A 17,055-nucleotide genomic window follows, 5' to 3' on the forward strand; every position below is an offset into this window, starting at 1 on the left:
CAAACTCTGATAACTTTTTCTTCTATTTTAGTTTTGTTCTCTCTGTGTGTCTTTCTGTCTCTGTCTCTGTCTCTCCCTGTGGGTGTGTGTGTGCGTGTGTGCCTGTTAGTATATGTGCACGTGTGCCATGCATGTGGGTGTGTGAGATTATGCTTATGTGGAAGTTAGTAGAGAGCTTTAGGTGTCCTTCTGTGTCGTTCTTTACTAGATTCCCTTGAGAGAGGGTCTCAGGCAGCACTAATCATCCTCCTGTTCCCAGCTGTATATGTATAGCAATACTTAGCTTTATACATAGTTACTGAGGATTTGAACCCAAGTCTTCATTTTCATGCATAGCAAATTCTCTTTCCACCAGACAATCTCTTTAGCCCCTTTATTAATTAAACCACCAGATCCAAAAAATAGTTTCTATTTTGTTATCTCTAATAACTAATTTAAAATTTTTATCACTATATCAAAAGCCTGTTTTTGTTTGTTATATATTATCTTGATTAAAAAATGATCACACAAAATAATGGGTTTCATTATGACATCTTCACACACAATTTCATCTTGCACTTAGTTCATGTGCACCCCATTGCCCTCCCTTCTGCTGCTCCATTTATTCCCCTTATACCCCCCATTTTCCTGCCATATACATTTGTTTTATGATCTGGTCACATAGAGTTTTTAATCCTTGTATGTATGGAGATGAACTTCTTATGTCTGGAGATGGGCATGAAGACACCCCCCCTTGTCTCTTCCACATGAGTGCACATTTTAAATGTAAATCAAGGGTTCCTTATGGAGGAAAATCCCCCCTCATTTCTCTTTCTCAACTATTAGCCCAGATTACTCTCTTAAGATTTTCTAGATATGTTTAAATTCTTAACCCAATTGCTATTCCTCCTCATGTGGCAAGCAAACATTTTCTGGCAATTGTTTTATTACTATTCTTCATAATCTTTCAGTTTAATTGAGAAAATGACTCAAATTGTGTAAATCTCTGACAATCATTTCTATTGTCTCCCCCAGGTTCTGTGGCAGAATCTGTCTGTGGCTGTGTTGCAGGATTCTGTTACTGTCTCAGACACTGAAAGTTTTTTAACCCAGGAGTGCACATGCATGGTTTATGCCATTGGGACAGGGAAGAAGTATTTATTTATAGGTCAAATTTCAACTATTGTCTTCGTAAAAGTATTTACATCAAAACACAGTCATCCCTTAGGAGAACTTGTGTGTGTGGTATTTATATAGCCCATGATCAAACTTATGCTAAACAGTAATGGCAATGCATTGTGAACAGCTGGTCCTGTGCAAGAGTAATAATTATCATCACATTGGTTTTGACAACTATTGTTTTGGATGGTCATGTTCCAGAAAACCTACCTAAATATATTTCTCTCTCTCTCTCTCTCTCTCTCTCTCTCTCTCTCTCTCTCTCTCTCTCTCTCTCTCTGTGTGTGTATGTGTGTGTGTGTGTGTGTGTGTGTGTGTGTGTTTGATACATCTAGTCAATGTTGTGGGAAATGACTAGTTTCTGTTTTTCACCTCAGGAGCATTCTTGTTTTTTGTTTGTTTATTTTTTCTTTTGGTTTGTTTTATGCTTTCTAAAAGAAGAATTTGAAAAGACTCTTCAGAAAAAGAGTGAGCTGAGCCAAGCAGCCGCAGCCAGATTTTAGCCGGCAGGACCTATCCTTTCTTCCATGTTATCCCTTCTATCCTTCTCTCCTAGGAATGGGGCATGCTTCTCTTGGAAGCCCATTTTACCTTGAATTCAGTCTGTTATAATTAGATGTATGAGATGCAAGAATATGTATAGGAGTTTAAGAAGCATAAAGTTAAAAAATTCTCCAGGAGAAAGGGTGACAACACTCTATGTTTCCTTGGCAGAACATCTTCAATCTGGTTTGACACAGCTAGAGTTGACTATTACTTTTCTGGGCCCCTGGTCTGGTCCTTCGGGGCAGACCATACTGTCTGAATTGACCATTATCAATTATTTTTCTGTATGTCCTGTTTTGAGTGTCTGTTAAGAGTCTCCCCCTGAACTCCTTTGTCTAGTAGTAAGACAATCAAAATAGATTTTTGTTAAACTTTAAATTCTGACTTTCTAAGAAAAGACATGATGTGAACTAGAGGTTAGTATGTCCTTCCATGGATGAACTTTGAAGATAAATGTCATTCCTTACACTTTGGGGCTTAAACTGTAGCTTTTATAGTGGGATTGAGAATTCTACACATGCATACATACATACATATAATTTTGAGTAAACAAAGTACTTTCTTTGAAGTACTTACAAGGTTGCTGTAAGTGTCTCTTGGAATGAAACAGCCTGTCTCTGGAAGGCTGTAGCACACTCTACAGTTATCGTAAGTAGCATGGGACAACCTTGTTACTTCCCATGTTAATCTGAGCTCATTGTCCTGGGAGGCAATTTTCCTTCTCCATCATGTTCTTCTCTTCACAAGTATACTTAAGGGGATCTTTCTAGGGTGTATCTTGGGGCACTTAGTACAGCAGCTTCTGTATTTTCTCCATCCATCACATGGAATCAACATTCTAGAAAGAAAACAGTTTTCTTTTCTCAGAAGTGTGTCAACTTACCCATCAATCACAGTCTTGTCTTTCTGTGATTGACCACTTCCAGTTGTTCAGTTATTGCATTTATATCATTCTACCTGAGTTTATCAGTTCAAAACATTTAAATCTAAATTTGTTAACATGTATGTGTGTGCATATATGTGTGGTACATGATGTAAACATGTGCATATATTATGTGTATATATAAAGTACATTAAGGAGCCTTAACTCCCTTAATGTATTTCAAGTTGTAAATTATAAATAAATAACCCAAAAGATACAAAATTTGAGTACATGAGTGGCTGGTTTTATGTGTTCTCTCTACAAGTTTTTGGACTTTAAAAAAATTATTTTGGGTTTTTATTTATTTTTTTATATGAATAGGTGTTTTGCCTGCATAAATATTTTTGTACCATATGAGTACAGTACCCATGGAGACCAAAAGAGGGCATCAGATCCCCTAGAACTGTTGTTGCAGATGGCTGTGGGCTGTCATGTGGGTGCAGGGAATTGAACCTGGGTCCTCTGAAAGCTCAGCTTAATCACTGAGCACTCTCTCCAGCCCCAGAGTTTTGGATTATTATTGTTTAAAGTATTCATCATTTTAAGGGTTTGTCTGTGACAAGTTGTAAAGTAGAACAGGTGAAACACCTGTGAAATAGTGTATCCACTGAAGTTAAGGCGCCTTCTAGATCTCTGTGCTTCTGATGGTGCCGCCCACTTGAGCTGGTCAGCCAGCACAGTCCCAATACTTCCCCTGGGGAAAGCCTTATACTAAGGCTCTATGACATTTCTCAAACATGACTAGACCTAATTATATTATTTATCTCCTCAGATATTCTGACACCTGAAAATGACTTAAAATGGGACCTTAATATTAAAAAATGATTGTTTTGTTTGTTTAGCTTTTTTTTTTCCCCTGGTACAGAGGTGAACCTAGGGCCTCATACATGTCAGGCAAGTTTCCTCTGCCACAGCGCCACAATCCTAGCCTTCTCAAGCTGCTTAATATCAGATGTGGGATAAGAATATCTCTGTGGTTCTGCCAACTTTTATGTGACTCTCAGAAGATAAACACAGAGCAAATATTACACAAATAAAATGGAAATATTTACTTTGGAAAATTCAAAGACATTTTTGAGCCCCCAGTGTATTTTTGTATCTGCATGTGTTAGACCACATATTGTAATTTTTTTTGATAGTAACCATTAAGTGACAAAATGATTGGCATCGTTGGAGGAAGCAATAATTTAATTTGATTGAAGATTCAGATTTTCTGGATATATCTTCGCTAGAGGGGAGGAGCTACACCGTTACTATCTATATTTTCTGATAAGGTCCAGGCTACTGTTTGTAGTTCACAACACAATAAGAAATGAGCCTTCCTGGCAGCTTTTCTCCATGAATCCTGCAGTGGCTTTATGTTCAGTGTGTAGAGACTTGGACCAGCATTTTATTTTCTCAGAGGCAGCTGAGTAGTAGTTACTCATTAAAAGCAGTTGTATGTGTGTGTGTATATGTGTGATGGATGAGAGAAACAAAAGAGCCATAGCTTCTTTTGAGTATTTTGATTTTTGAAGTTAACTTCTTGATGCACATTTAATCAACTTCAAAGTAATACAGTGATAAATTAGCACAATGACTTAATTCAAGGTAAGGACTTCAGGCCAATGGTCTTTTGCCCTAGTAGAGGAAATTAAAGTATCCTTCAGTGGTTGCTCTTGACTAAATTTCTCATTTTATATGCAGAGCAGTCAATGTTTTCATTTTGAATATAACATACTTTCTTGCATAAGTTACTAAGTCACTTATGATGTTCCTCAAAAACAGATACATTCAAGCTCTTGTTACAATGCCAGGCAGAGCACACTGCTTACAAAACTACCAAACGAACAAATAATCAAACAAAACCCAAAACATGCAAAAACCTGGATCTTATAATCTATAATGTTTATTTGGAAATCCAGAAAATGTACCGGGGGGGATAAATGACCCTCCACTTTCAATATTCAAATATTTAGTGACTTCATTAAAATATTGTATTTCTAATGCACAAACATTTTCATTACTCCTCTAATCATTTGTCAGGTTTCAACATCTGCAGGATATAGTTCTAGCTTATATCTCCAAAACTATTTATCCTATACACATTATAAAGGATTTATAAAGAGGAATGTGATATCATGAGAGGGATTTACTCCAAGATGCAAGTATCATTTCTTTAAAGAAATTTACTCAGTGTATGTGTGTTGTTGTTGTTTTGTTTGCTTGTGTTTTTACTCTTTGACTCTTTGGGGGTCTGCCAAAATCCATGACTTTGCTAGCTCTGAGTAGTTGGCTGGGTTTCAAGCACCAGGAAAGAAATTCCTTCTTGTTGAGTGGGTTTTGAGTCCATTTAGAAAGCTGTTGGTTTCTGTCAAGGTATGAATGCCTCTACTGCACCCTTAAGGGTATCATGCCATGCTGGTTGTTACTGTGGCTCATTGAAATCATATCGAGCAGAAGTAATTATTGCTTCCCTCTGTTGGAAGCTTGCATGGTACAATGAAAGCTGGTCCTCTGAGAAGAGGCTTTCAGTTCCACCTCAAGGGCCTCAGGACCCTCTGTCTGAGGTGCATGGTGTATTCAGCAATAGAGACTTAGCTTCCATCTCTGTGGAGAAAACAAGGGCAACAACAATAGCCTATACTGTTCTGAGAGTTTCTTGGACAGGTCGGACCAACAACTCAAAAGAGGGCTTTCATGTCTGGTATTGTACTTTTTTTCTTTTTAAATTTTTATTTTACATGTCCATTCCAGTTCTCCCTCCCTCTCTCTTACCCTTTCTCCCCCCTCACATGCACCCTGACCACCCTCCCCTCCCATCCCCCCCCAATTCCACATGTGGGCAATGCCATCCAGGTGGGGTCATGTAAATCTGTCAAGTCATTTGAAGTAGGGACTAGGACTTCTCTCCTGTCTCTAGGTTAAGGGAGTATCCCTCCATGGGGGATGTGTCACAAGGTCCTTTTGTGCACCAGGAATACATCCTGGTTCCACTGTCTGAGGTCCCTTAGACTGCTCAGTCCTTCTGGCTGAGACCCATATTCAGGGGGGCCTGAGTCAGTCCCATACTGGATTCCCAGCTATCAGTCTGAGGGGCCGTTAGCTCCTCCTTGTTCAGGTAAGCTGTCTCTATGTGTTTCTGCAACCTGATCTTGTCCTCTCCCTCTGCATCTGGATTCTAGTTCGACTCAGTGTTTAGTTATGGGTGTTTGCTTCTGTTTCCAACAGGTACTAGACGAAGGCTCCATGATGGTGGGTAAGTTAGTTGTTGATCTCACTATCCGGGAAGGGCATTTATGGTAGCCTTTCCACGGTTGCTCAAATTGTTAGTTGGCGGCAGTCTTGTAGGTCTCTAGACCTTTTTTTAGGTTCAGTTTTCTCTTCAAATCAATAATATCTCCCTCTTTTATGTTCATTCTCTCTCTCTCTCTCTCTCTCTCTCTCTCTCTCTCTCTCTCTCTCTCTCTCTCTCTCTCTCTCCTATTCCTACCCTGACTCAATCTCCCTAGTTGCACGTGCTTTCCTTTCCTCCCCCTCGTTTTCTCCTACTTCTCTCTCCATTCACTGCCCCCCCCCCCCACTTCCCCTGAGCTCTGGGGGGACTTGTCCCTTCCCGGTTCTGTGAGGGACTTTATATGAATCTCTTAGAGTACACCTTGTATCCTAGTTCCTCTGGTGGTGTGAATTATAGGCTGGTGATCCTTTGCTCTAGGTCTAAAATCCATATATGAGCGAGTACTTACCATTCTTCTCTTTTTGTGACTGGGTTTTGTTTGGTGGTCTTTTTGGTTCTTGAAAGCACTGTCAGGACTGTCACTTTATATGTATATTTATATGCAAATATGTACATATTGGTATGTAAACACGAGTATTCAACCATATACATATACTTATATGTAACTTTATGTATATTATATGTATTTTTAGATGATAGTTAATAGTGTGACCCTTTATGACTTTTCCAGGCATCCTTACTGTTGTTTCACCTTCTTTCTTCTTTTTCTGTATTTATCTCCCTCCTGCCCCCTAGTTAGAGCCTCCTGCTTTCTCCATTTCCCCATTCAGAGTATTTGTACTCTGCTATTGTCCTCTTTGTTGCTCCCCTCCCCCTACAGTAGCCCCTTTGTCCTTTCCAGGTTCCTGGCGTTACTCAGGCTTTGTACAGGCAACTAAGGGATGTTATGAGGAGAATAGTCTTCCCCAGAAAGCATCACACCAATTGGGTGTCCATTACCAAATCATCAGCCTTGAAAACATATATGTGCAAGTAACATTCCAGAGTGAGCAAGTTGTCATTGTGTATTTAGGAAAAAAATGTATACATTAATGTGTACACACACATATATATCCATACAACAATTAATGAAAAGGACTGTGAATTCGAGATGGAACAAGGAGGAAGACGTTACAGGATAGTTTGGAGGGTGGAAAGGCAAGGGGAAAATGATGTAATTTTTTATCACAAAACTAAAAGAAATAATAATAATATAATTTCATTGCTTTCACAGCTGATGTATTGCACTTTATGTTCTCTTCATATTTCCTGGATAGAGTGCTTAATTTTACTTTTTCAAAAATAAAGATTTATTGATTTTCATTTTATATGTATGGGTGTTTTGCTGTATGAATGTATGTCTATGCACTATGTAAATGCTTGGTACTCTCACAGTCCAGAAGAGAGCACTGAATCTGGAGGTTGCAGATGGCTGCGAGCCATCATGTAGGAGCTGGGAAAGAAACCTAGGCCATTTTGAATAGCATTAAGTGCTCTTTAATTGCTGAGCCTTGTATCCAGGCCAGGGTGTTTTATTTTAAACTAATGGTCATATTGAAAACTGCATTTTGGTTTAGATGCCGTACTAATTAGGATGGTTCCAATTGCAAATAAGAAAATAGACCACCTTGTTCTTGAATAAAGAAAAAAAACTTTCTTTACCTCCTGGAATGAAATTTTGATAGGTTGGTGGGCTTCAGGATAGACCCACCATCAAATGATTCCTCCATTATCGAAGGCTCTGAGTCTTTCTCTATCACTCCTGATTTATTCTAGACTGTATTTCACTGGAGGCCTATGATGGTGGCTACACTTTTGTTGTCTGTAGTTTAGAAGAAGAGACAAGTCTGTCCCTCTGTCCCAATTTTCTAGAAGAGGAATCCTGAATTTGGTTGAGGGAGGAGCTCAATGTGTTAAGCAAATTCGAAGCCACTTTATCCTAGAGAATGTGCTGAGTTGATTGACTTCAGTCATCTGAAAATCGTTTGAATCTACAAGATTCGATGAGGAGAGCAGTTGAGCTTTACTACCAAATAATTTACAATCCTATTTTTCCTTCTTTTTCCCTAAGCACACTCCCAGAATACCCAACATCTACTTTATTTTTATGACTACAATTAGTTCAGCTTGGTTTCCTCCCTCTTTCACAGCTGGGCGTTCGTGGTGTATTTAGGGACAGGGTTTGAATCATCTTGACCTTCAAGCTTGCTGATAATTTTAGGATTCTTCCCTACCTTACCTCATAAGCTGCTTTGATAGAGGAGGAACATGTGAGGCAGAGAGAATGATGACCACAGTAGTAACAAACAACTGGTCCTAATGTGGGTCAACTTCAGGCTGCTGAAGAATTCTGCTCTGTGCAAAAAGTAGAACCAAACTTTCAGGTTTTTTTTTTTTTAATTATTATGATAGTATTTTCATTTAAATTTAAAACAAGCTTGTTTTACATGTCAATCCCAGTTCCCTCACCCTCCTCTCCTTGCCTATCACCCCAAATCCCCATCCCATCCCCTTTCTGCTCCCTAGGGAGGGTGAGGCTTTCCACAGGGAGTCTTCAAAGTCTGTCATATCATTTGGAGCAGGGCCTAATTCCTCCCCCATGTGTCTAGGCTGAGAGAGTATGCTTCTATGTGGAATGGGTTCCCAAAATCTGTTTGTATACTAGGGATAAATATTGACCCACCACCAGAGGCCCTATAGACTGCCCAGTCCTCCTAACACCCACATTCAGAGGGTCTGGGTCGGTCCTAGCTATCAGACTGGGGTCTGTGAGCTTCCCCATGTTCAGGTCTGCTGTTTCTGTGGGTTTTTGCAGCTGGAAGTTAACCCCTTTGCTCACCACTCCTCCCTTTCTACAACTGGATTCCAAGAGTTCAGCTCAGTGCTTCGATGTGGGTGTCTGCTTCTGCTTCCATCAGCTACTGGATGAAGGCTCTAGGATGGTATATAAAGTCATCAATCTCATTATAGGGGTAGGGCATTTAAGGAAGCCTCTCCACTATTGCTTATATTGTTAGTTGGGGTCATCTTTGTAGGGCTCTGGACATTTTACTTGGGCTATATCTCTCTTTAAACCTTTATTGGCTCCCTCTTGTATGGTATCTCTTTTCTTGCTCTCCTTTATTCTTTCCCTGACTCCATCTTCCTGCTCCCTCATGTCCTTCTCTCCCCTTTTCTTCTCCCCTTCTCTGTCCCCTAACTCCCTCTCTGCTCCCCTCATGCTCCCAATTTGCTCAAGAGATTTTGTCCCTTTCCCCTTCTCAGGGGGATAGTGTATGTCTCTCTTAGGGTCTTCCTTGTTTTGTAGCTTTTCTGGTGGTATAGATTATAAACTGGTAATCCTTTGCTCTATGTCTAAAATCCATATATGAGTGAGTACATACCATGTTCGTCTTCTCAGTCTTAATGTCTGCCTTCTTACAAATGATGGGTGACTTCTTAAGAAGGGAGATTTGACTTTACTGGCTCCAGATCATGTGTGTCTATTTCTATTTTTTAGTATTACAGATAGTTATAAGATTTGTTCACCAAGTAAGAAGGCAGAGTAAATCCAAATACCACATTGGAATTTAGCTCATTGTGACTATGGAAAGCTATAGCTTTTTTTTTTTTTTTTAAATACTGCTTCAGACTATGTGTGGTTTGGCCTAGACAAATAAATACTAGCTATCTATTCCACATATTCTTTCTTGTGCAGAGGTCTAATTTTTTCTGACATCAATAGTTGGTAACAGAATGACAGAATGCATGCATATTGGGTAATAGTGCTTTTACTCATAGATAATCCAGATCCCAGGGTTCTATATGAAGCATCCCTCATTAAGAGATTGGTGACACTGAGAGCTACTTCTACCTCCTTCAACCTCAAGAGGAGCAGTGTTTTTGGTATTTATGTTTAGCATCTTAAAAATTACATGTCTAAAACATTTGAAGGTAACTGTTTAAGATAATTTTTTTCTTCAATAAAAAGGAAGGACTATGAAGGAAGAAAGGTAAGAGAGACACAGGCCGGAGCATGTGGGACATCTCTCATGGATATTGTGCTTATTAACCATTAATAGTTTTCTGACCAAACTTAGCCACTTAAAACAACATACATGTATTATCATCACAGTTTCTGATCAGGGCCTTAGCTAAGGCGGTTGTGCTTCAGAGTCCCTCTTGAGGTCATAGTGAGGACCCCCAGAGACTCACTCACTGAAGGCATCTCTGGGCTAGAGCATATATTCTCTGGATACTTTTCAAATGGTTAGCAAGATAGCCCTGGGAAATCTCAGTTCCTTTTCCTGTGGTCTAATGTGGCTGCTTGAATGACATCATGACAAAGATTCATTCTCCCTAAAGGTGACCTAAAAGAGGGTGCAAGGCTAGAAAGCAACAATTTTTAATTTCTAGAAGTAGAAGCAAAACAAATTTGGATTGTTAATTTTATTCCTGATGTGGGCTAAGCATTGTGGGTGAGAATATGTACATATGGAGGCCAGAGGTAGACATTGGTGTCTTCATCTATTGATCTCCACATCATCAAAATCATAATCATCTTCATCCTCCTCCTCATCATCATATTTGAGACAGGCTCTCTCACTAAACCCAGAGCTTCCCAACTGGCTAGACTGGCTGGCTGGTGGGGTCCAAGGATCTGTCTGTCTCTGTTCACCCCTAGGGTGAACCCTAGAACACACAGAGGTGAACCCCACTTTCGTGTCATTGCTGAGGATTTAAACTCAGGTCCTCTTGTTCACACAGTGAGCTCTTTACCTACATCAAGCCATCCACTCATCCCTGTGCAAGGCATTTTTGTAAGCATAAAATATTCTTGATGTGAGTCCTACTTGATGATGTTCAGAATCTCCAAAGTTCAGCATGATTTCTGGATCTGGAAAAGAGTTATAACTAATTAAAAACTATTAAAATTGACTACTAAATATATGGATTAAAACACTTGTACTCCTAGTCACCAATGTACCATAAATGTCTGAATACTAGCTTACATTTGAACAAACCAAAATTACCTCAATATTTTCCTCTTTCAACTCTCATCAAGATTATTACAAAAGCCTTCCGTTCATTTTCAGTAACTATTTTCACAGTGTTTTCCATTACTTCCTCTCTATTCTTGGCATCGTAATCTCCTAAAATGCAGATATATTCACGACAAATCCCTATTTGAAAAACCTGAGTGACTCTCAAGTCATTTCAAACAAAGCACCAAATCCTTTATGAGGCAGATAGGGCTAAGTCCTGCTGAACCCAATCCCCTCACCATCTGGCACTGAATGATGTCTAAGACCCATTTGTCCCCTCTCTTCTCATCTCCAACTAAAAAGGCTTTTCTGTTTCTGTACTTCCTTGATTTCCCTGCTCTTTACACTGAGTCACTCCAGTGACATCCTGCTGGGAGAATTTTCTCACACAGTTGAGTTCTGTGCCCTTCATCTGTGTTCTCAAAAAGAGTAGTTAGATATGTCCCTCAATCTGTCTGTAGTAGGTTAAACTTGGTTATCTGAGCTTTGGACTGGGTATTCCTATGGAAAGAAGTGTGGAGAGCAGAGGAAGCCTTGAGTGAACGCGTAAGGGGTAGATACATTCCCACCGAATGTTTATTAATATCAAGGGCCAATGACTCAGACCCATGGGAGTTGGTAAAGCCTTCCTCGGGCCAGGAGAAGGGAGTAGGCAAAACCTTCCTCTGGTCTGTGTGTGGATATTAAGAGTACATCAAAAAAAAAAAAAAAAAAAAAAAAAAACAACAACAGAAGTTCTGGGTTGCTGGTGTAGTTGGTGCTGCTGCACTGAGGAATCTTGAACCAGCCGATTGCAGCTCTTCTGTAAATGTCCACATGTCTGTCTGTTCTTTAGTCCCTCTTTACTCCAGTCCATTTTCCAGGACTAGCCAGGACTAGTCTGTGCTGGATGTGGAAAATAGTTTTTGTGTCACTATATGAGTACAATGTTAAACAGTAAATAGCTACCAAACTAATTTTCGTTTTGGCTAAGTGAATATGAATGAATGACAAATAATTGATAGACAGAAGTATAGTTAATAGTATTTAATAAGCAGAAGCACACAGGTGGACCCCACATTTACATCACTTCTGGGGATCTGAACTCAGGTCCTCATCCTCACACAGCAAGCACTTTACCCATCAAATCATCCAACCATCCCTCTGTGAGTCTTTTTTTATAGAGTAAAATAAAGCTTCTAGACGAGACTCCTATTTGATAATGAATTCTCAAAAGTTGAGCATGCTTTCTGGGTCTCAAAGAGAGTTGTAATGAATCTTATCAACACAAACAATGATTAGTAAATAAAATGGTTGAAGCCATTTGTACTCTAGGGATATGAATACATTATTCCAGAACTACTGTATACTCTACTGTATACTCTACTTGCTTGCACCGAGGATAAGCCAAAACCTGTTATTTCCAGTTGATAAGTATTTTTGCTTTTAAAATTACTTTAATTATTTTGTAAATAGATACCAATCCCAGTTCCCTCTCCCTCTTGTCCTCCCACTCCCCACATAATCTTCCTACTCCTCCCATCCATTCCTCAGAGAGGGCGAGGTCTCCTATTGGGGAATCATCAAAGTCTGTCACATTTGGGGCAGAACAGAGGCTCTACCCCCTGTATCAAGGCTGAAAGAGTATTCCTCCATGGAGAATGGGCTCCAAAAAGCCAGCTCATGCACTAGGGATAAATAATGGTTCCACTTTCAGTGGCCCCATAGACTGTCCAAGCCCCTCCAATCGACATCCATATTCAGGGGGCCTGGTTTGGCCTTATGCAGGTTCTCCAAAATGTCAGTGTGGAGCCCATGAGCTCCCATTTGCTTGGGCCATCTGTTTCTGCGGGTTTCCCCAGCATGGTCTTGACCCCTTTCCTCATCATTCATCCCCCTTTACAACTGGATTCCAGGAGTTTGGCCCAATGCTTAGCTGTGAGTGTCTGCTTCTGCTTCCATCAGATACTGGATAAAAACTAAATGGTGGCATTTAAGGTAATCATCAATCTTATTAAAGGGAAAGGGTATTTAAGGTAGGCTCATCGCTGTCGCTTAGATTCTTAGTTGGGGTCATCCTTGTGGATTCCTGAGAATTTCCCTAGTGCCAGGTTTCTTGGTAAGCCTATAATGGCTCCCTCTACCTAGGTATCACTTTCCTTGCTCTTCCTCTCTGTTCTTCCCCAAACTCCACTTTCCTGATCCCTCATGTTCTCCTCCCCTCTCCCTCTTTCCTCCTCTTTCTCCAACCTCTCTGCTTCCTCCCCTCCATGCTCCCAGTTTACTCAGGAGATCTTGTCCCTTTCCCTTTCTCTGGGGTCCATTTATGTCTCCCTTAGGGTACTCCTTATTTCCTAGCTTCTCTGGGGTTGTGGATTATAGGCTAGTTATCCTTTGTTTATGTCTAATATTTACCTATGACTGAGTATATACTATGCTTGTCTTTCTATGTCTGGGTTACTTCATTCAGGATGGTTTCTTCTAGTTCCATCCATTTTCTTGTGAATTTCAAGATGCCATTTTTTTCTTTTTTTAACTGCTGAAGAAGTACTCCATTATGTATATGTACCACATTTTCTTCTTTCATTCATCAGTTGAGGGCTTCCAGGTTCAAGCCAAAATGTTTTTATATCAGCAATGAGAAATTATATATGCTTTCCTAATGGTTTTCATTTAAACCCTTTAAAAAACATAGGAACGTGATATATTTAATAGCATATTTATGTATGCATGTGGAGACAGAAATGCTGTGTTAAGCAATGTTTGAGTGAAGATGAACAATTTCTTATTCATTTATTCTATTCCTATTCTGTAGAATTTAGATTTAGACTAAAATGATGTCATGGTTTCAATATGCAGTGTTCCCCAAAGGGTCATACTTTGAATACTTATTGCTCTGTCTTGAGACTCTTTTATAGAATCTTTAGGAAGAGCTGTCTGTGTGAAAGAGGTAGGATAATAGGGGCAGGTCTTTGAAGTTATCCCTTCCCCCGCTTCTGAACCAGCTTTTTCTCTCCTTCCTTGTCCACAGGCATGTCAACACCCAATACCTCATGCTCTTACTGCCTTGGACGTGACTGTTCATGCTCCCATGTTTTTCCCTTCGTGGTGAGATGAAATCACCCCCAAAACTTCAACCTAAACAAACATTTCTTTCTTAAGTTATTTTGCCATGTATTTTGTCAGCAAGAAATAAATACGACAGAAAGGTATGGCTATATGTACGACCATCATTCTGCTGGCCAAAGGATTTCTGAGAGGACAACTGTTGTCAGGCTTTTCTTTGGGCTGACAGCTATGTAAAATGACAAGAGACTTACATTATTAACTAAGAAGCTTGCCCTTAACTTAGGCTTGCTTCCAACTAGCTCCTATAACTTTGATTAACCCATAATTTTTAGTCTATGCTCTTCCATGCACTTGTTATCTCCTCTCCAGTATGCCCATCCTGGTTATTCTCTGTCTTGCTGGTGACTCTGCCTTTCTTTTTCCCAGAGCTCGCTCTGTCCACAAGTCCTCCTCTGCACTTCACCTGTACTTCTTCCTGCCTCGCTAATGGCCATTCAGGTCTCTATTAAACCGACAACAGTAATGCGTCTTCACACAGTGTAAAGGAGTATTTCACAGTCGATGACTGTGGAGTCAGAGCAAGGACTGGGACCATACTTGAGAACACTAGGGAGAGTCTTGTGGTCAGGTCAACTGGACACCAAGAAGGCATGGAACTTATGGTTCTGCTGAATCTTTTTGTTTTCACTCGGGTGTATGGTCCCTCCTAGCCTAATGTGTTAGAGCTAATAATCTGAGGCACTGTGTCAATTGTATGCATTCAGGACAATGATGGTCTGCTGAAATAGTCTGTGAACTGATAAATACAGAAGACATTACACAGATTCTGTTTTATGTAGGTTATATATGTATATATGTATATATATATATATAATGAGAATTTATATGTTATGGAATTATATTTTATAGAGTTAATAGTTATCTATCTTAAGTAGGTTGAACAGTTCAAATAGTTCACCAAGAAAGAGTCCCTCTGCAGCTCAAGACCCAGGAGTGACTCTTACTGGTGAAGGTCTAAGCGTGGTGTATCTTACCACGAGGAATCAATGACCTCTTCCTGTTTCTTTTTGTCTTGATCTACTGGGAGAATTCTATCAGAGGGGAACCGTTAGCAATGTCTGTGCTCTGTTCAAGTCCCTTTGCTCTTGCTGCATCACTACCTCTTACTTGTCTCTAAAGATCCTCACTCCACACCCACTCATTGTTTTGAACAGTCTTCCTTGGCTTTTCCTTCCTTCGAGTCTCTAATTCCATCCTTCCGCCGCCCCTTCAGTGTTCTTAAAATACTACAGAGTTCACCTGCTTGATAAGCCTTGGAAAATATACTCTCCAGCTAGCAGTAGTTATTCACAAATCCTAACACTATTGTTAATTTAGTCTTCTTAGGTGATTTCTATTTTAGATTAAAATTATTTTTAACATTTGGAGCCTGTATATTTTATTCAGAAACAAAAGTTAAATTTCTTTACTTTTTTTGTACTTGTATAATTTGTACTTATGGTTTGCTAATTATTGGTCACCTTGAATAATGGTTCCACTTTTAAAATGCATGCAAAAGAGTTTAATTTCAAAAAAAAGCATTTTAAAAGCTACTTTTGCTTTTTCTGGGGGTAGTTAATAATCCCCATATGTTCATCTTACTTTTACTCATTCTCATTAATACAGGGGAGGATAAACATCTATGTTTAATAGCCTGACATAAAAATTCACCAATTGTTTTGAGATATTGAGTCAAGCTTTTTAAAAAATGTTTTTCCCCTCAACAAGTTTGGTATATTTTAATCATACAGAAATAAAAAGATGTGACAAACTTAATTTTAAACTCATGGTGTAACATTTCTGTTGAATTTATTTCAATAAGTACATAATAATGAATATTACTATGATATGTATTCCACAAGGATACATGTATTTGCCCTGTTTATCACTGTATCCTAGGCATGGTTCAACTGCTGGTGGCTGCACTTCAGGAAATAATTGAGCAAATGAATGATAAAATTTTGGAGTTGCTTTAAAAATAATGTGCAAGTGTTCAGTATAAGCAAGGCTATCATAATTCAAAGTATAGACTTTCTCATCTTCAGTCTGGTTCATAATCTCTTCTAGCATTATCTGTTACAAATACTAACTGGTAGCACCAAGAACACTAAGTAAGTATGTATACTCAAGGCAATAGTAGTCTGTTTAAATGGTTTGTGGATTGGTAGAGAAGATACTACACAGATACTATTATATGTATATATAAATAGTATGTTATAAAAATATGTTGCATAGAGTTTATGTTTTAAATATCTTAAGCTGTTTGAATAGTTTATATGTTTACTTCATTTATTCATAGAGTGCATGAATTCTCTCCTTGTGATGTAACTTTGGTTTTGCTGAAACTTTACAAATGATTGAGCTCTCTGTTTTTGTTATCTATCCTCAGAATGGCTTCACTCCTTTGTATATGGCTGCCCAGGAGAATCACATTGATGTTGTAAAATATTTGCTAGAAAATGGAGCTAATCAGAGCACTGCTACAGAGGTGAGTGTTGGTCTCGGGTTCTTCTGTTTTAAGGTCTATATTTAATAAATACCAGTTGCAAAGGCTCTCTACTGTGTCATCTAAAGCATACTGGGAATGTCCATATTACTATTATAATCCACTGTAATGGCTAGTGAGTGACTTGTGCACATCATCATGAGTTTATAATTTCATTTTAGATTCATGATCATTAGGATTGACTTTTTAAATTTTTTGCTGTAGGTGAGACCCAAGTCAGTCCTGAATTTGCAGTTCTCTTGGGGTTATAGCATTGTACAGCATGAAATCACACTTCTGTCAATGTGACCTGACTTGATTTTGGGGTTTATAGCAGTCAAAGACTAAATTAGAATAATGCTATACTTGTTGCTTTTTGTCAGTATTTTATTTTAAGATACAAAGCACTTCCCAGAAGGAACAATTTCTGACTACCAGAAATAATTTATAGCTATTTGTGTTGTTGTAATTTTCTAAGGAATGTGTCACAACAATGTTATTTGTGACAAAATGCAAATGATGATACAGGTGTGTGACTGTGATCATGGCAACCTCTGACAAGAACTTTATACATTAG

The 17,055-nt window shown here is 39.0% G+C and overlaps 1 protein-coding gene across 1 annotated transcript in view; it reads left to right on the plus strand.

Annotated features, from left to right (window-relative positions):
* Window positions 1-17,055, plus strand: part of Ank2 (ankyrin 2) — a 204,502-nt gene that overhangs the window by 60,791 nt on the left and 126,656 nt on the right. The window contains exon 5 of the mRNA XM_051185534.1: window positions 16,383-16,481. Coding sequence (XP_051041491.1) covers window positions 16,383-16,481 — 99 coding nt within the window. The remainder of the gene's footprint in view (window positions 1-16,382; window positions 16,482-17,055) is intronic.

Source organism: Phodopus roborovskii, unplaced genomic scaffold (assembly GCF_943737965.1).
Source record: "Phodopus roborovskii unplaced genomic scaffold, PHOROB, whole genome shotgun sequence".
NCBI lineage: Eukaryota > Metazoa > Chordata > Mammalia > Rodentia > Cricetidae > Phodopus > Phodopus roborovskii.